The sequence below is a fragment of the Psittacula echo genome, assembly GCF_963264785.1.
Source record: "Psittacula echo genome assembly, chromosome: 1".
Taxonomy (NCBI): domain Eukaryota; kingdom Metazoa; phylum Chordata; class Aves; order Psittaciformes; family Psittacidae; genus Psittacula; species Psittacula echo.
In genome coordinates, this window is record NC_137735.1 from 131,063,496 (window position 1) to 131,083,823 (window position 20,328).

General features: G+C 38.6%; 1 protein-coding gene across 3 annotated transcripts in view; it reads left to right on the plus strand.

Moving 5' to 3' along the window:
• Positions 1-20,328, plus strand: part of SEMA3D (semaphorin 3D) — a 146,804-nt gene that overhangs the window by 41,060 nt on the left and 85,416 nt on the right. For all 3 annotated transcript variants that reach the window (XM_080633599.1, XM_080633598.1, XM_080633600.1), the window contains exons 2-3: positions 2,542-2,732; positions 18,776-18,936. In XM_080633599.1, coding sequence (XP_080489725.1) covers positions 2,618-2,732; positions 18,776-18,936 — 276 coding nt within the window. In that variant the 5' untranslated portion in view covers positions 2,542-2,617. The remainder of the gene's footprint in view (positions 1-2,541; positions 2,733-18,775; positions 18,937-20,328) is intronic.

The following is a 20,328-nucleotide window of genomic DNA, read 5'->3' on the forward strand; positions in this document are numbered from 1 at the left end:
GGCCAGATTGCAATGAATCTAGGACAAGACGGGGTTGGCTCAAGCTCACAGAGCAGCTGTCTCCAGTGTAAACTAACCGCCTTGTGTCAGGAATTAAAGCAAATGGTTTTTCACAGACATTATTCAAATGAAAGAGTAAAGTTGAAAACTAAACACCCCCCCCAAAAAAAAACCACCAAAAATAACAGAAGAAGAAGAAGAAAGGTTTCCATAAACAAAAGAACCCTACATGAAAAAATGAGGTTGTGAGATATGACCAAAGAGACGAGTTTGGTGCTCATTCTCAATTAATTACGCAAATGACAGTGTGTTCAAGCAACTGGTTTTTTCTGTAATTGGCAAATTTAGTCCTATTTCTTCACTGTGCTTTGCCTCGAGAAAATAAGCCCCAAATCCTCTGGTGAGTTCCCTATTGGCTGAGGTCCAGACCCTTAAGCCATGACTTCTCAACATACTTGCAGTGACTCCCTCTTAATTGCTGATTTTGAATTATGGTTTGTCTCTATCATCCCACTGAAGATGAAGAGGGCTAGGGCCTCTTGTCTTAATATAGTTCTCCTCTTCTTCCCTTTCTTTTTGCCTTTTTCCCACCCAAATAAATCTCATTAGGTGATAAAATCCTATGGTAGTCTAGTTGATATCAGGCTTTCATAGTCCAAACACAAATAGATGTATTGGCATGGAAGAAGTGAGGGCCTTCCCTCAAGATCATACTCTAATGAAGGGAGAGGAGAGATGAACCAGAGGCATTTCATGTTTGTTTTGTTTTCTTTCTGTGTCATCTCATGAATATGTAGTGACACTTGTCCAAAAGTAGTTCATTTGGAAGCTGAATGTGATCGTTGAGGAAGGGATTGAGAAGACAAAAGCTCAGTGTTCTGCAATAAGAATGATGCTTTGGGGGTTTTACAAATTGTTTCCTTCTCTCTCTTTCCCCCTCATGCCCTTCCTGCACACTCCCTTGTTTCTTGGTATTGACAGAAGGTCTGGAGGCTCAGAAAGCTCCAGCTTTCTCTGAGAGAGGTTTCCTCTGGCAGAGAGAACTGAAGGGGTCTTCTTTCCAGTCCCTTCATGCCAGGAAGGATGTACAGCCTGCATCATGAGGTGCTAAATTGATTCTGGATGCCTCTGCAGCTCACAGAGGTGCTTTGGCAGCAGTGCTGTAGTGAGCATAAGTGCCAGACTGCTGGAGAGGCTCAGGGGCTGTGCTCTGTGATGTGTCTCTCCTAGGCTCACAAGGAGCCTTTCCCTTGATTTCTGTGCAAGTGCTGGCTTATGTGGGCACTAGGATTACTCTTTTAATCAGGCTGTTTCAGTACCTTTCAGAAAAGAATTTTCATGGCAAGTCATGAGCCATTAATCTCACCACTAACCATAACATTTCCTTCCTCCCTGATTTACAGCGTTACTCAAACACTGACATTTGTCATTTCACTAACTGTCTCCCTTGACCTCTGATATCATGCACTTGCAGGGGGGATGATCTGGTTTCACAAATATTTTCATACCCTGATCTCTGTGATTTATTAAACATCAGATTCTGCCTTCAGAACTCAGGATGCCATTTGAAATAATTTTAATATGCAAAAGTGGAGTTATTGGGCAAAAGGGATCTCTTACAACTGGGTACAAACAGGACACCAGGATTGCAGTTGCTGCTTTGTGTTCAACTACTGTGGTGGCTGTGTGACCTTGAGGAAATAGGTTCACTGCAGTTTTATGACTTTGTTTTTGCATAGGGAATATAAGGACAGTGATAATTACTTTCATTTGTAAAACACTTTAAGATTTATAGAATATGAATGGCTGTTAGTAAGTGAAAAGTGTTGCAAAGCTGGCTTAGTTGCACACTGTGCTAACGAAGTCCCATATCAGCCTATTGACCCCAGTGTGAACCACTCATTAAAGTTTATAGGACATTTTGGTGGGTGAATTGAGGCAGTTATTCTGCTGGAAATATCATCCTGAAAGCACATTTAAATCCATCAGCTGCATTGACTTTTTTCTCTATTAAAACTAAACACAACTTCTTGCTCTATCCAATTTTCTTAGTTTATTTATGAAAGTTTATGATGGGTATGTACTCACTGTTAGCTCAGCTTGTGAACCCATGGTATCTGAGATATTACAGTTTATTCTAGTCATAGCATAAACGTACAATAGCTGTTGTACTGAGATAAAGACAGAGTTATAAAACATTAAGATATCCAATGAGGCAGTATGAACCAACAAGTTTCATGGTCACTTTTTAATGGCAAATGTGCTTTTTATGGGTAGTGTATTAATTTAATTTCTGCTTCAACTTCAGCTATGCTAGAAATTGGTGTTTGAGAGGTTTACATGTTTTTCCAACCTCAAATTGTGTAAGTTTAGTATTAAAGATATTTACAACATTTTGATTTATACTAGAGGAAATTACTCTTTTAGCAAATGTATTAAATGAGCTACTCTTTAAAGATAGGTCTGGTTTGTTCTCAGAATTATTATTTATATAACAAAATTATTTATATAAAATCTACAGATGTTTTCTTTTTTTTCCAGATTAAATTTGGATTGTTTGAAAAGTGGGGAGATATTTCACCATAGCACAAAAGAAGATACAGAAGAAGAGAGCAGAATGAGAGCTTTCCAAGTACCACATGCCTGCAGCCTGTTATCTTTAGTGATGCTGTTCCTTCCAGTCACTGGAACATCAAAACAAAATATCCCAAGACTTAAGCTTTCCTATAAAGGTAAATTTTTGGGTAGTTTCTCTGATTCCACCTCTTTTGTTTTGATGTGATATTGCCAGCAACTGATTTTTTTATTTACTAGGAAAGTGAAACACTGTCCCTAGAGTTCCCAGAAACACATGATAGGGGCCTTAAAAATAGATGAATTTTTCGTAAGGACACAATTAAATTATCTTTTTTGGATGGAAGGGTACATGTTTGTGAAATAAAACTGGGATTGTAAAACATTATTTCAGTTTGCTCCAAGAGGATATTAATATACTGTATGTAGATGAGGGAGGAGTCATTGCCTAAACATTGGCTTCTAGTGCTACTTGAAACACTGGAAACATTCCCATGTGGCTAGTGGGTATGATGTGGAGTGTGGAGGACACCCACACCTTTCTAGAACATCAGGGAAAGTTGAGAGGGCTGCCCAAGTGTTTCAAATGGCACTGACACTGTATTGTAATTCCCTTATCATTAAGTTGGTATATGAAACTCTTCAAGTGTTGTTTTTTTCTTCTTCCCTCTTTGGATGACAAAAGCATGTTTTTCTGAGGAATTTCTTAACCTCCTGTGTACTTCTTGTTGAGAATGTTACTGGCTGAGGGGTTTAAATACAGATGTATTTATGTATTAGTGGACAAGTTTTTATAGAAATCAGATTTCTTTTTGCTTTGAGTGTACAGCTCACTTCCACAGTTTTTACAAGGCACATAGATACATCACTGATACTGTCTTGTTTAGTTAAAGGAAATGATGTCCAGTTTAGTTATGTCAGCACCCCATCCAGCAGCTAATTCTGCTCTCAGTTTTTCAAGCTTAGGTCTTTCTATGCTTTGCAGAATTACACCCAGGGTGGTACGATGGGACAGGAGGCTGTAAAACCTTCATCAGTGGTTATGATATGTTTATCATGAGTTTAACACATACAGGAATTTATTGAGTAAGCACAAGGATATACTATTTAGATTTGTGTGCCACTGTGTGTCCTATTCTGCTGTGTATGTATGTGTTTGAATGTGTTTGTGTGAGAGAGATTGAGAGGAAGAGAGATTAAGGGATCTTGACAACATTTTTATAAATTCAGGAAACAGTTGCATTCACTTAAGCCAATGAATACAGAAACCAAACAACCTGACATGAGTTGTGAAAGTTAGCAATAAAACCCTCCTTTCATACAGCCAGGCTTTTCACAGCTAGGCCTTTTGAGATAATTCCCAATAGCAGCATATACCATATGGTAGTGGCATTTATTGTGGATTTGACACTCACAATTAGTGAATTCCTCTCAACTTCAAAAGCATATAGCCTTTGGCAAAATCTTGATGAATGCAGTTGGCAGGTAAGGAAGGGGAGAGGGAAAAATTATTGAGGTCAGCACAGGGAAAAAAGAAATCACTGAAATCTTAGTTTAAAATAGTGGCAGAGACCTGCTGGGAGCGGTTGGGAAAATGCCTGAGCTCGTTTTAAAAGACAATGAGCGGATGATTGATATGTAGGCCCTGACCCAAACTTTTATTAGCAACTTTATAAACCTTTCAGTTTGGCTTGAGGGATATAGTTTCCTATCCAGACTTATCCACCTATATCCCTGTAGGGGGAAAAAATCAACAGCAGATACAAAATGGCACATAAATCTTAATTTGGAGAGCAGTGATGGAACTGAAAAGCCAAACGAAAGAGAATATCAGACTTTATTGTACCTTCTCTTGCCTTTTTTTTTGGGGGTGGGAAACACGTTACTGTTTTTCCTTTTCCACAGAGAACAAAAAAAAAGCTACTGTGTTGTTTTCACACTTTTGCATTGTATATGGTGCAGGTAGTGCTTGTCATAATGAAATCATATTTTTGTTGTTGATAGCAGCAAAACAGAAGTCCCAACTAATACAGTTTCAGAATTAAGCTTACCTTCCCTCCTCTCCCACCAGGTATCCCAGCCAAAGTAACTTCAGTGTTTCTGAGAATAAGGTGTAGGAGAAATGAACTGTCTTGCCAGTTCCCATAAAATTGTTACAGTCATATCATTGACAAGTCCTGGCATCAACATTCTTTGGAATTAAGACTTGAAATATCATGAGGAGGATAATAGGGGGCCCTTTTCCCTATTCATGGAAAACTGACCAAAATTGGCCACATCAGGCAGCTCTGAACACTTGGTCACACATATGTGTTCATTTGGCTGCTGAAGATGTTGTCTTTGAAGGGAAGGTTTTATCCCCTTCCAAGTGCAATGTGTTTATAGGGTGGCGTAGCATCATCTTCCCAGAACAGCTGAGCATTTGCTCAGGCAGGAGAGCTGGAAGCAAGCAGGGCTTTGCCCCGCAGTTACTTCATCTCACAGCTGCAGCCCAGCTCACCTCAGCTGAGGGCCGGGAAACTGCTTCTGCTCATGCCCAGAGAGCAGGGAGAAGAAAAGGAATGTCAAGTTACAAATGCTGTCTCTCTTCTGGGTAGTAGTCTTTCCCAATGTATTGACAGGTACATCTATACTGATTTTTTGTGTGTGTTTCCAGGTTTTACTTTATAGAGAGAGGCAGAGAATAACCAGACATAAAGGTTGATTGTCCTGTAGGAAAAGATAAAAAACATCAATCTCTTCCAATTTGTGACTATCCTAGATTTTCCAGTAAAAGTGCAAACTCCTAATTGCAAATTTAAGGCTACTGCTTTGCTTTACTTTGACACTTTTCATGAACATGTTAGAAACAACCTGTGCACTCAAATAATGCATTTATTTGAAGTATGCACCCTGTTTTCTTGGTTGAGGGACATGCCCCAGCCCAGGTTTGGACATTGTCACCAGTGACATATCCACCTTGACGTCCACAAATTTATATAATTCCGATACAGGAATGCAGCCATGCCCCAAAAGCAAGCCACACTTGCTGTGACCAGTGGTGATTTGGTCGGAAGACCAGGATCCTGCATTGTGACAGATCACATAGGAAAAGACAAGATGAAGGCAAAATTTGGCTTATAAAACAGAATTTATTTAACGCTGTTAAAACCAACTATGGCAGCAATTTAAATCTAATAAACAAGAACGTTATTCTCAGCTGATTGTTTCTTCTTCACATTGAATGAATTAAGATACAGTCTCACTCCCACTAAAGTCATGGCAAGAGTTTTGCTACTGGAGTAAATTGAAGCAGGATCAAATTTCCACTCCTCGCTTTTTATGTCTTAAATACGTAAACTAAAGACATGCGATTCTTTCTCTCTGTTGAAGGATGACAGTGCTAAATCATCAGCTCCACATGGAAATTAGCCACGTTTAAGGATTGTTTAGCTTCATGCGGTGTTTTGCACACATGATTTTCTTTCCCCTAAGAGTGATCCATTCTTACAGCATGGTGAAAAAGCAAACAGAGGATAACATTTTGGTGCAAGGAATTCTTTTGAAAACTTGACTGGATTAGTACATTTCCTTAATGTTCTAAAAATGATCCTTTGAACATGCTACTTTACAATGTCAAGCATCCTGTTTTTTAAATGATTTTTGCTTTAAACTTGTTTCATTTTATAACTGATCAGATGCTTAACTGTTGCATCAGAGCAGTTTGTTCTGTTTCATTAAAGCTGGCTTGTTTCCCTGTCATGCATCATTTAATTATGCATATAAATTATAGTTACAATTGTATAACTCCATGAGACTCATTTAAACTGTCTGTGACACTGTGGTAATCCCACTACACTGATGAGGGTGTTGCACAACTATGAATGTTTGGAACGTGGTAAGCTGATGATGTACAAAAAAGTATAGAAATGAGCTTGCATTTCAGCAGCTGTGCTTGCCCTACAGGAAGAGGAAGGAAAGTCAGTAAATACGTGCTTTTGTGGTAATATCAGCAGCTGTAATTCTGAATGTCTATGAAAATCAAGGAAAATGTGCTGAGTGAGGAAGTGCTGCTTTTCTTGAATCCCTTGTTTGTTGTTTTCTTCATTTTTGATGATTCCTGATTTCCCAGAAAAATCTATCTGAGATTCCTTAGTAGAGTAACATAAAATATTTATATGAGAGTTAAGATCCCAGCTTCAGATGATTATGAGATAGATTTTTGCCTGTTTTATCTCAAAAAGGCTTTCTGGAGACAGTGAACATTGAGACTTACAATCCACCCTAGGTTAAAGATGGATGGGCCTTTGCTGTCCATGTGAAGAAAGACTCTTGTATATGCTATAGACTAAGTATAAACTTGAAGGCATTTATTTACATTTTAGTAACGGGAAAAACAGCAAGTTTCTTACAGACATTTTTTTTCCTTTTTTAAACTAGTGAACTTGGAGGTCAGATCCAACTATATGTTGCATTTTCTGTCGTATAATTATCATATATATAATGTCCTGGAGAGCAGCCTCCCGTCAGTGACATCAACAGTTTACATAGCAGTTGAACTAAGAATAACCTTAGAGAACTGACCCGTATCAACCTCTTAACAGTGTAAACAGCCTGTAGCTCACAACAGTTGTCTTTTTTTCTTGATCACAAAAGGGCCTCAATTGGATAAAAAAAGAATTGTGTTCACAAAATACCAAACTATTCTGCTGAATGTTCACTTGATTAAATCTCAGAAGATGAGAGAAAAAAACAAAGACTTTGTTTTTTTCTTTCTTGGCAAGACTTTGGGAAGAGTGATTGGTCCCTTGTAAAAAGGAGGATGAGACAACATGAGAAAACTGCTGGCCTAGAAGAAGAATGTGGGGAAGATATATGATCAGTGGCATCAGCTTCGAAGAGGGTACTTTCAAAAATATTTGTCTAATTGCACTTTACTAAAGACATTTATAAAACAAATCCAATTCACAGTAGTTTCAAAGATCCCAACCTTGTTCTCTTTCTATGCACTAATTTGAGGCCATGATCTTCTTGACGTCAGTGCATGTCTAGCAGTGGACATCTGTGGCTGCAGCGCAGGTCCTCGAGTCACATTCTATTTCCCTTTCCTCCCTCCCCATTTCTGCTGTTCCATTTATAGATGAGTTCCTCACAGAAGGGCTGAGTGGTGCAGGGGAGGTCTGTTCTGTAGTCAAAATCAGAGATAAATGCACAATGAGATGGCAGAAAGAGACAGAGACAAAATTTCCTTTATCACGCCAGAGCTCTCTCAGAGAAGTCAGAGGGATTGGCTCACTGCTGTTAAACAGAGACATTTAGACAAGGGTGGAAGTGACAAAGGTACCCTTTTTCCCACTAATTTGAGAAAAAGGGCTTCTCCTTTGTGATCTAAATCCTGTCTGTCACAGAGAAGTGTTATGGGTTGTGCCATAGAGTTTGATGGCTAAGAAGTTACTGAAGGCACTGAAACTTTATGCTCAACTTATCTGGCAACTTTGGGACAGCTTTACAACTCCCTCTGCATCATCCATGCACCCTGGATGTCTTTGAAAAATATTTCTCACTATACGTGTAACACAGCAGCACTCTGTGACACCCACTGGTGCCCCCAAATGGATAAATAGATGTAAATATTAATAATTAAAAAAATTCACCCCCTTCAATATTAAATTATAAATTATATGCTTAGGATTGACAGGAGGTAATAATGATGTTGTACATGACTGCCTTTTGCAGACACACATCTCTGATATCTCTTGCCTTATAATTTTTAGTTAGTACAGTTCTATTACAATGTTGCTTGAATTTACAAGGCAGATGTTGGGTCCAACTGCACATCTGTATGTGAGGCTCTGAATGTGACAGAAGTTGCAAGGCCAACTCCAACTATAATGGAATTAATGCAGCTATTCAGTGACTTCATAAGTACTTATCTCCTGTCAACATCAGAAAGTGTATCTGATGATTATATTTCACTTTGCCATTGGAGATTATTGTGCTAGTCCAAGCCATTATAACGTGAATTGAGTTTATCTTCCTTGTTTGAAGAGGTCCTTCGCTATTGCCAGTACAAAATTATTTGGAAGACCTACCTTCACATTAGCCAATTGAGTTACATTGCTACACTTGATTATCTTTTAATCAAATAAAATTATATCTGGAAAACTGGAGAAATTTTTGAAGTTTCCTGAAAATGGTCTTTCTCTGCATTTAAACCACATTTTCTTAGAGAATGTTGTCCTGGGTTCAGCAGTAGCAGTCAGTTTTTCTCCTTCTTAGTAGCTGTTACAGCACTGTGTTTTTGACTTTCAGCCTCGGAACAGAGCTGATAACACTGATGTTTAGACTGACCAAGGATTTTGTGAGTCTCATGCTCTGCCAGGGAGGAGGAGGGGCCGGGAGGAAGCAGGGACAGGACACCTGACCCAAACTAGCCAAAGAGGTATTCCATACCACAGCACGTCATGCCCGGGGATGTAACTGGGAGCTACCCGGAAGGGCACCTCCTCTTTTCGGTCGGGCTCTTTTCCGGCGAGCGGTATCATATTTTCTTCCTTTGTTATTTCTCTTATCATTATTATTATTGGTGGCAGCAGTAGTGATTTGTGTTATACCTGAGTTACTGGACTGTTCTTATCTCAACCCGTGGGAGTTACATTCTTTCGATTCTCCTCCCCATCCCTCTGGGGAGTGGGGGGGGGGAAGTAGACTGCGTGGTTCTAATTTACAGCCGGGGCTTAAACCACGACAAATGTCCATACTATGCAGCTACCCCAAATAATGACTTAACAGTATTTCCCTATAGTATTGTATCTCTGTACTGCACTTCTGCAGCAATGTAGAGCAGGGCTATTAATTTTCCCATGTGAACTCAACCAGCAGTCAGGATGGTAGAAATAGCTAAAGTATTAATGTCCCCACTGTCATTATAAAAGTTCTCGTTCCTCATTCAGAGCATGGGAAAGAAAGATTATCTGACCCATGTCAGAGAGGGAATCCCCCTGCAGGGACAGGAACAAGCAGTTACATGTGAGGAGAACAAGCAGGAACCTCTTAAAGCAGGTTTGCTGCCAGCAGCGGAAATATCTGTTCCACTGGCAGGTAAATCTGCTCGCAGAGGTCCTGCTCTTTGCCTCCTTTCCTGTGCAGGCAATTCTCCCGCCACAGCCCCTGCAGCCCTGCCAAATGCTGCCTTTGCTCCCTGGGAAGTAGGTCATGCTGGTGAGCTGGTTACTGTTTCCCAGACCTGGGTTCACCTCTTTTATTGTATCTGCTGTGCCCATCTGGACCTGGCTTGGTTGAGCTGAGAAACCAGAAGAGCTTTTTGAAACCAGTTATGAGAAAATTCCTTGCCCTCAGAGGGGCTGTGAGAAGGGTGTTCAAGGACCATCTGCACTTGGGAGATCTTAAAGGCTCTCTCAGACATGGTTTCACACCAGCTGAGCCAACATAACAATGTGCAGCTTCTGCAAAGAGGACACCTCCCTCCCTGCTCCCTTTTCCGCAAATCCACATACCCAATTCTTTCCTCCCTCATCCGCTCCCAGATGCATGAGTCTGCCCTTTCTCTTGCACCAGCTCCAGCTCTCATCAGACCCTTTGGCAAGATATGCAACATATTTTGCAAGATATATTTTGCAAGATATGGCAACATATGCTGTTAGTAGTTAGGACTTTATCTTTGTATCTCATTTAGCTTTACATCCTGACCATATAGCTTGTGAGGACTCTGGTCCCATACTTGGAGCTGAAGAGAAGAATGGCCACCTTGGCTTCTTGCTCATATATATACGAGGAGGTGTAGATCCTCAGCTGATAAAATTATTGCAGGTCCCAGTGGTTAAACTGAAGGTCTGGCTCCAAGTTTTGATGCAAGTGCAAGTGGGATATGTGTCTGTGGAATATGCAGAGGGGAGGAAAGGGTGGGATGTACACCTTTTGAATATTTCCATGAAAATCTGTGTTGGTCATGGAAACTGGTTATAACTGGTGTGTAGGATCTGATTACACTAGTGTGGAAACTGCAAATAGTTTTCAATAATAGGCAACAAATCTGGATTTTTGTTGAAAATTGAGGCACTAATGAAGTAACTGAGAAAGTAAATCTGTTTGGTATTGACTCTCATTTGCACTGTCAACTCACCTTCTTCAGGAATAGCTTATGCTCTCAGTATCTTTCCCAAGGCTGTTAGTATCAATATTAATGTGTTTTTCAGGCCTATGCCATCTGACACTTATTACAACAGTTGTTCATGGCACTGCAGTTCAAGGTCTCGTCTTTTAGCATGAAAGCTTTGTCTACTTTGTTACACGTTATGCTTATTAGGAAGCTGACAAATGCATTTGAACTTGGTGAGAAAAAAATGTTAAAGTGAAAGTATTATTAAGATATCTGACCATTTTAAAACTGATGTCTTTCATATATAACAGCTGTAGGCGCAGTGGAGCAAATACTAGTGTCAGATGCACAATCTGAGTAAGCAGGTCTGAGTAAAGTGAGACAGAGTCCCAAAGTAATCTGTCAGCACCTATCCATAGTGTCAGACCAGCTGCCGAACCAAATCCAAGTTTCTGTAGCCAGTTATACCTCAGATTTACTTGAGAAAACTCCTTGCAGATTTAAATCCCGGACTCTGAAATCTACACCAAAGTTCTCATTTACTCCAAGTGTGAAAGAGTCCACTTACCTTACTTCCTAATGCTGAAATTTCATTGACAAAGCAAAAGCTGACCAAGGATTTAAAAATGTGTTGTGTTATGTACAGCTGCTACCAGATAATGTGAGTGGAAGAAATAGCACAACCTGCTGTTGTTTTATCTAGCCACAGATATATAAGCTACAAGTTGCAGCAAAAAGCTCCTCTGTCTGTCCTCAGGATGCTGTGTGCATCTCCAGAGAATATCACGTTCTCAGAAGTTTTTCTGAAGATGCAGTTAGTCAAAAACTGCAGGTATAGGTGCTTGAAAACAATAGCCATTTTTGCATCATTCTGAGCAGTCAAGCCCAAAATGAAGAGTTGGTGCTATTTTGAAGGCACGTGCAATATGACAGTAATTTATTTTGACAGAAGGGATAACACTGCGTATAATTTTATGAACCATACTTTGATGAAGAGCTATGTGCCTTAAAGTGCTAAATATGATCACTATGTTACATTTTAAACACCTACATGTACTTGCAAAGTGCACGTCTCCACCCAAGCAGGAAAGAAATAGTCCACTGCTTTGGAGTGGAGTGTGTTTATTCATGCAAGCTAATGAAAGTCCTAGATCCCCAAGATGATTTTCATGCTAGACATCTATTAGGTGCAACCCATTGTAAGTGCATTTTGTTCATGTTGCCTCTTCCTCAGAATGTAAACAAATCTCCACATTTCATTCCTCACAGCTATGCTTTCATGAGATTCATGCCTTTCTGATTGCAGAAAATCATATGATTATACACCGAAAGGTAGATGCAAGGTTTATGAGATGAGATAGTAGAGTAGTTGGAGCAATAAAACTGATTCACAATTGGTGAGTTTAACTCAGCTTTATCAAGTAAACCAGTCAAAGACGATTTTGCTGACATTTTCAGCTGAAGCTTATCGTCGCTCTCTTGCTTTCTGTGTATTTGATTGGGTAGTAGATTGGGAGAGACAAAAGGCTGGGAAATGGTTAACCAAGGCATGAATGAAATTACTTTATTTCGAGTTGCTCCAAGGCATATGAGAATTGAGATTCTAGCTAGAAAGAAGAAGAGTGGCATAGTTCGTTTAAAGCTACTGATTTTAAGGGTCAGTAAATTAATAGGCTGTTTGCGACTATGGAGTTAGTAATGTGTGTTTTCAGAATAGTTTTAGGAATAGGTAAGTTTATAAGTCATCTCCCTCAGAACAAGGCAGACGTTTTGTCAGCTGCTTGGAACTCGGGTCACTGAAAGATATAAGGAAAATGTCTTATGCTCTTAGGGAGCAATATCCTCTCACTGTTCAAATACTTTGAAGGAAATTTGAAGTAAGGTTGAAGTGGAAGAAAACAGATTTTAGTTAAATGATTCAGATTATTTGCCCATTACACTGCTTGATGACCTGTGAGAAATGAAGGGAGAAAAGGTATGTTTGGTCGTGACAATTGAAAGGGATGAAGTAGACATGATGAATCTATTGTTTGTATGTTCAGCCTTTCATTTAAAGAGGAGCTTTGGTACTATTGAAGTCTGTCAATGTGCCAGGCATTCTTAATGGACAGGTATGTATGAGATGCCAACGATTATCTATGCATCACCAAAGTTCATATGCTTGCCAATCATTTTTATTGAATTACGCTTGTCATGCATATTCTTTAAATATCCACAGTATCACTTGGAAGAAAAAGTGATTTAATTCTGCCTTGGAAACAACAGTGAGTTTGCTTACTTTGGCAATTTTGCAAGAAAGATAAACTGCTTAAGAAAAGGGAACCTGTGCAAATCTGCACTCTTAGGTCTTCTTCAGAAAAACAGATGTTTCACTTGATACATTTTCAGTTGTGCTGTCTAAGGTTAATTGTTTGGTTTGGCTCTGTGAAGTTTGTGAATTGGACCTTTACATTTTTTCAGTAATAACATGAGGTCACAAAGCAGCTTTTAATCATCTCAGCAGTAATAACACTTTACAGGTTATTTGTGCAGCTGTTTTCACTACTTGATTTTATTTGCAGCTAAAACACAACTAAAATACCCTTCTATAAACATAAGCAAGAATTGTTTAGTTCATACTTTACCTGGGTGCATTTTTTTTTTTGGAAGTAAGCAACTACCTATTTTGTTATACAGCATTACCATTTTTGCACATTTAAGAAACATTGAGTCACACAAAGATAGGACTGTAGATTGATTATAACCCCGGCTCAGAAATAGATGAACTAAATAATCTGCAGTACTCTCAATTCCTGTCTTGCAGAAGTACATCCTTTCATATGAGCATTACTTATAAAAGAAAATCAGACCTTACAGCATGAGGTTGGTTCTTCTTTTCTTTCTCCTTTTTTAATTCTTTATGGGTGGAGTAGCTAGATAAGATAATCTGTCCCTTTTTGATGAAGAGTGTAAAAATTCTCTTCACAGTTCTGCGTTAAGACAGCTATTGCTTAGTTACAATTGTCTGTAATGAAGGTTTGAGGAGTATCATACATAATTGAGCTACTTTAATTATTCATGATTTTTCTGGGTTGTAAAATGCTGATGTATCTGACTTTTATCAGAAAAGTATTTGCAAATAGAGATGTGGGAAATGTTAAGTTTGCTGATTGCTGAGCAGGCAAATATGAAAAATGCCCTGAAATGCCTGTGGCAGACTGTTCCTGAATTTTGGAGTAATCTTTGGAAAAGTTCTCTTTTCAATGTCAGCTTCCTTGACTGTAATACCCTTCTGGAGAACAGTTACATCCTAAGAGAGGAACATAACAGCTTAACTCCAAAATGGTGTATAAAGGTGGTTTGGGGGGCTATTCAGACAGAGAACCAAGATTTTGACGCAATATTGTGAAAGCAAGGAATCATATTTTCTCTGTTCCCAGTAATGTATAGGCTTTTGGAAAGGCTCTGCTGTTCCATGAAGGTGGACTTGGCAATCCTGGGGTAACAGTTGGACTTAATCTTAAAGGTCTTTTCCAATCTAGTTGATTCTATGATTCTATGAATATGACAGTATCCTCCAGGCCAAATAAAATTCCTTGTATAGCAATGAGAGCCATGTGACATACAGAATAAATCACACACACACAATCAATCATTCTCCATTGGGAGATGCAGCTAAACAAAATACAACTTGCTTCTTGCAGTATGTTATAGAGACTAGTAGTAGACTGGAGCTATTCTCTTTGCTTTTGTATCAATACATCTGGGATCAAGTGGATCTTTTAAACTTGGAATATTTTAGGAATCAAGTGAATTTCTGTATTTTTGCTATGTAGACATTCCTTATCTCAAAAGTTTAGTTGAGGATTCACACAATACCCATGTAAATTGTCACGGGTATTTTCCAGCACATGAAAGAACTTGCTACCATCCAGAGAAAAACGATGTAATGTTTGTTTTTTTACTGTATCTGAAAATTACAGTATTATATATATACAGCCTTTAAATTCAGAGTCATTCAAAGGTGTCATTAGATGTAGATGTTTCAAAACAGGTTAAGAATTTCCCTTTCTGCCACTTCTGGCATGGCCTATCATTACAAAAATATCTGTGACCGGCCACAAAGGCAATTCTGAATTTCGATCGAGCGGTTCCAGATTGCTGCATTCTTACAGTCACCAGTTATGTGACTTGAGGCTAAGAAGTCTAAATATGCTGTATAAATGTAAAGACATATTATCAGAATAGAGTGACAGTTTCTCATTCAAAGCATTTATGCCATGGCTCTGCTGCTGGAGGTTATGTAAGTATGAAATGATTGTGCTGTTGTGAGCCAAGTCCACTGAGATACTTTTCTAAATGAATAAAAGTCACTATTCCAGCTTCCACCACTCAGCAGTGAAATATTAACCCAGAAAGGGAGTTTGCTAAATATTCATTTAGTTGCCAGACTGGAAAAAAAAGTATTTAATTTTCAGTAAAACAGCAGATACGCACTATAAATTTAGCGCATGAACATGAAAGACCATCCCTGTAACTAGCTTTGTTTCTGTGCATTGTGAGAATGCTTTTTCTATATTCGCCTGGCTACAGAGATGCAGTAAGTCAAATCAACAGCTTTTTCTAGTCTTGAAAACCATTGGGCAAATGTGCTTTTCATAGCAATTTTGTCCAGTATTATATCCGTGGTGATATTAAATATATATCACTGAAGGGCAATTTCAATCCATAAAATTGGACTGTTTTCCTTTTCTGGAGTGAGAACAATTATTTATTTGGCTGTACTTTAATCAATTCTCTGTTAATATTTACTTGGCAATTTTTATTCGGTCATGTTTCAGTTTTAATCTTACCAGTGGCTGTGTTCAGGGTCTTTTTTCCAAGCCCTTTTCAATAGTTAGTAAATAACTGACCAAACCCGATTCTTCACCACTTTGCAGCTTGTGTTGACATTTACGTCAGTAAGAAATCAGTGTTTAATGCTGTCATTTCAATCTGGAACATTTTACAAGTGTTTTCGTTATGATGCAGTGAAACAGATGACAGTACAAGGCACCAGGCGGGGCTCGTTCCCACTTGGCCACTTCAGTCATGAGACAGCTTTTTCCCTCCCTGTTGTAGCTGTCCTAGGTGGCTTTTTACTGAGAAATACGAGAAGTGTTAAGCACCGTATGACAAATGTCCATTTGGGATGGTCATTACAGAGATCATTCCTTCCGAATAAGAAGGAAATGGGAAGTGGAGAGCAGGCTCGGTCATCTCCTTTTAGGTATGTGGAGAGTTAGGTCTACATATTTTTGGTGACCAACACACTTGCAAAGGTCCATGGATTGCATGACTCTAAGCAGTGAAAGTGCTTTAGAGCATTTGCACAAGCGTATCATTTATCCTTACTTGGATCAAATTCCTGTGGCTGGAGATGAGAAGGAATTTTCCCTCATATTCCGTGTCTTACTCATGTCCCACAGGTGAGCACTGTGATATGACTGGAAGCTTGTCATCAGAAGAGATTTGAAAGTAACAGGGTGATATGGATTGCTGAAATACTGTAGCCTGTGAAATTCGTGAATCTCTCCTGTTTATTGATGTTAATGACTGTGAATGTCTCATTATTAGATATTGTGATCCTGTATTCCTCCTCTTCCCTACATCCTATGTACTAGCCAGGACAGAGAATTGTTAAATAAGGATTTAATATAGAGTGCAGAATTTATAAGGCATTTGTTATATACAGTAAATCAGATAATCTGCTAATGCAGCCAGCTCTTGTGTCATGGGTGGAGAAGAGAAAGATGTTTGATCATAAATTATGTGCTCCAGTAATGCTCAGCTGTGCTTTAGAAATCAGCTGAAAAGAATTTGAGTAGTCCCTGGGAGCTAAAACCTCCTGTGATCAGAACCAGAGAACCTTTTCCTAGTAAACAGCTCTGTCATAACCATTAACAAGGATTTCCAGTTACAAAAAACCAAAGGAGGAGGTTTCTACAGAGAATGACATCTAATGAAGAAACATCTACACCACACACAAAAAATGAATAGAGTTTCACTTGAAGTGGCTGTCCTGTAAAAGAGAACCCAGTAAAGACAAGGGTCAGGAGGAGTAGATCTTTATTTCTTTTTGGGTGATAGCAAACTAGTGGAGTGTGCAAAACTTCAGATGTTCTGTGTTCTGGGGGTATTTCTTTTTCCTTTTAAAATTTGTATTTAATTATTACACTGGCTCGGCTGTTCTTCAGCCAGGCTATTCATCAGCCAGCTCTAGTGTAAGAAGTAGTTTGGATGGGACCTTGGTTACATGATACTATAATAACCTTAAGTTGTTCTGAAGTGATCTTGCTGTTAATTAATAAGCAGGTCTTTTAAAGTGTTACTACTTTAGGAAAAATCCCCTGATGTTACCTTCAGAAAAGATATGTGAGAAAAGGCAGTGCTGGTGTAAGGTAATGTAGTGCTTAATGTTGGAGTTGATTTTTTTCAATGTGGAGTAAGATTTAATTTCAAAGTACTGCCAAATAAATCTCACCTAGGGGAATAGGAGCTGCAATACAAGACAATTTGTTTTCAGACTGTACCGTAACAACATTCAGCAGCGAGCCAGACAAAACCACACGAGCTTAAGTAGAACTGACTGAGCCAAAAAATAATTGTCATGATTATATGCCAGGTAGTCAGATTAATAATGATAAAATATTTTTTTCTCCCATGGTGCTGTTTGTTAGCCAGCAACAGGGCTTAATCTTTGCTTTGCCTGTCACCTGCTTTGGGAAAGACCTTGAATAAAAAAGTTTTGGTTTGGTTTGGGGTTGTTTTGGTGTTTTGGTTTTGTTTGTTTGTTTGTTTGTTTTCCGTTTTAATTTCATTCAGGAGTTTCTCTGCAAAAATACTGGTCCTGGTTTTGATCATGATCAGGAAGTGTAAATAACTTCTGCTGTAATTCTGGCTTCTCTAACAGGAAGGATACATTATCCAGTGCCAGGAAGGTGGAAATAACCTTAATTTTATGTTCAGTTAAATACAGAATTTGCATTTCTGTCCAAAGATTTCTGAATAGTTTAGCTTGGAGAGTTTGCTTGTGGAAGAGTTGATTCATATGTTTATTTTCATTCTCCTCAAATTAATTACTACCCAACAAGACTAAACTCTCTTTGTGCTTTTTCCTATGTGTTTGTGCCCTCCTCCTGAATCATGTCCACGGAGTATTCATTATGCAGAGAGTTACGAGCTTTTTACTTTACAGCTTTTTAGCATTTATATGAAGAAGCATAGATTCTTTCATTAGTTTCACAGGGAAGCATGTTTTTCTTCATTACCTTTTGGAAGGGATTGGATGCCACTATTAAATCATAGGAAAACTTAAGTGTCAAGTCTGTGCTTTTAATGGCAAAATGTTCTGCAGAGAGGGCAAGGATGCAGGAACACCAGTCCACGACCACCTCTGTAAGGAAAGTAAAGACCTCAAGATCTTAGAGGCGTTGCTACTGGATGCTCTGCTTAACCTGCCTCCCTATTGCCTTCATTTCTGTACTGTGCCCTAGGGATATACTGCTCAATGTCTGTTGATTCTGATCTCAATTGAAATTATAGCAATTGAAAATTTAATTGTAGCAAATCTCTATATTGCCACCTGAATTTAATACCAGATGATGGACAAATTGAACCCAGTATTGATCTTCGTATACATCTTATGGTTGTAACTTTCTTCCAGTTCTTCTTGACTATATGTATTTATATGTATGTATGTTATTTATATATATGCATTAATGTATATATGCTTATTTATTCATATGCTTTATTAAACATAGTAATTTTTTATATCTATAAATACTTATATATGTTTCTAGTTTCTGATGAATTTCTAATTCCTTTATGTCTTAGAGATAATTTATTAAGAAAATTTCATACAGAAAGATGTTTTCTGAAATTAAATATTACCCAATTTGGAAATAAAAAACCCTGAAGAAAATCAAGGTTAACAGCAACTTTATTATGACCCTGGAAAGACACGCTCTAAGGCTGCAGTTATCTCACCGGCATATTCTATGCTGGTTGCATATATTTATAAAAGACACCAATGAGTCATATGTAAACATTTTGATTATAAAGATTTTCTTCTTTTTCCCACAGACTTGCTGCTTTCAAACAGCTGCATCCCATTCTTGGGCTCAGCCGAGGGGCTTGATTTTCGAACCCTGCTGCTAGATGAGGAGAGGGGCCGGCTGCTCATCGGGGCTAAAGACCACATCTTCCTGCTCAACTTGGTTGATTTAAACAAAAATGTAAAGAAGGTCAGTTGATTTTCCACAGAGTTCATCTCATAAGTTCAGTTTTGTTCTCTTTTCTCTTTCTTTCCTTCACTGTCAGATTCATTGTGCAGTGCTGTGTACCAGGACTTCATAATCTCACCTACCATAGTTATACAGATTATTTTAAATCAATTTAATTTTTCATGTTATATGACCTTCTGTGAGACTGATGTCCTGCAAAAGATAACCTACCAGGAGGATCCCTGCAGTGTGTGAAAGTAGCATCAAAATATCAGCAAATAGACAAAAATGTAGCTGAGTATTCTTAGTTTCTCTGTTCATGGTCACCCTCCTCAAATAAAAGCATTTGAAGGAAGATAACTGAAGACAGCTCTTTGCTTGCTTCTTGGCATCACAGGGATTACTTTACTGTGATATTAAACAGAGCATAGACAATTTAGATGGTTTAAATTATAGTAAAAATGTTAGGTGCAATTTTAATATTAACATTTGTATTAATATCTAGAATTACTAGTGATAGGAGAAGCTTCCACTGGGGTCTACTGTATTCCCTTGCTCAGGCCCTATGACAGCGTGTTAACTGCAGATAATAGGCTAGCAATTTAGACTTCAGTATTTCTAGCAGACATGATGAACTGGAGCTTTTGTAAGCGTAATTGACTGCTCTGTGTAAAAACCATATGCTTTTACAGGAACACACATGAAAACTGCTTTCCTGTTTGCTCCAGATAGGCTACTTACTGAAGAAAATTTGAATTCTCAGCTGTGTTTGAGATATTTTCTTAAAGTAGCAGAAGGAGGTTTTAAATTACTGTGTTCTGCTGTCCGCTCTGAAGAGGTAACTGACCCTGGATTAATGCAACTGCAGCACAGAGTCTTAGCAAGTGTGACAAGAGAATATTTTGCCCCACATGTTTGAGCCAAACACTTGCTGTTCGTGTAAAGAACGGATGAAGTACCAGGCTGAATATCTTATTTCTTATTTTGACTTTTGCAATGCTCCATATGCCACTTTCAGGAAATTTCTTCCTTGGGATTGTTTATCAAACATTTCCCTCGCATCTGCCATCTCAGTAGTTTGCTCAAAACCCAGCACCTCCTCAGGATATTGCATTAATAACAGCATTATTCATATTGCAGATTTTCAGACTGCAGATTGATTTCTGGCATAGGCTTTCTGTAGGAAACAAATCTTTTGTGTGTGTGTGAAAAGCAGATTTCTGTTTCTGTGGGATGCTGCTTACCTCCTGAGAGATGCTGAGTGCTGTCACCTCCTGTTATGTTCAGCAGGGCTTGATAGGTTTAGAGGTTCTTGGAGGTGGTAACACGCTGTGTGATCTGCCCCTCTGTCCAAGCTGGTAACATTTTCCTTTAAGCCAAACCACCACTGATCATTATGGACGTTGTGCTTTC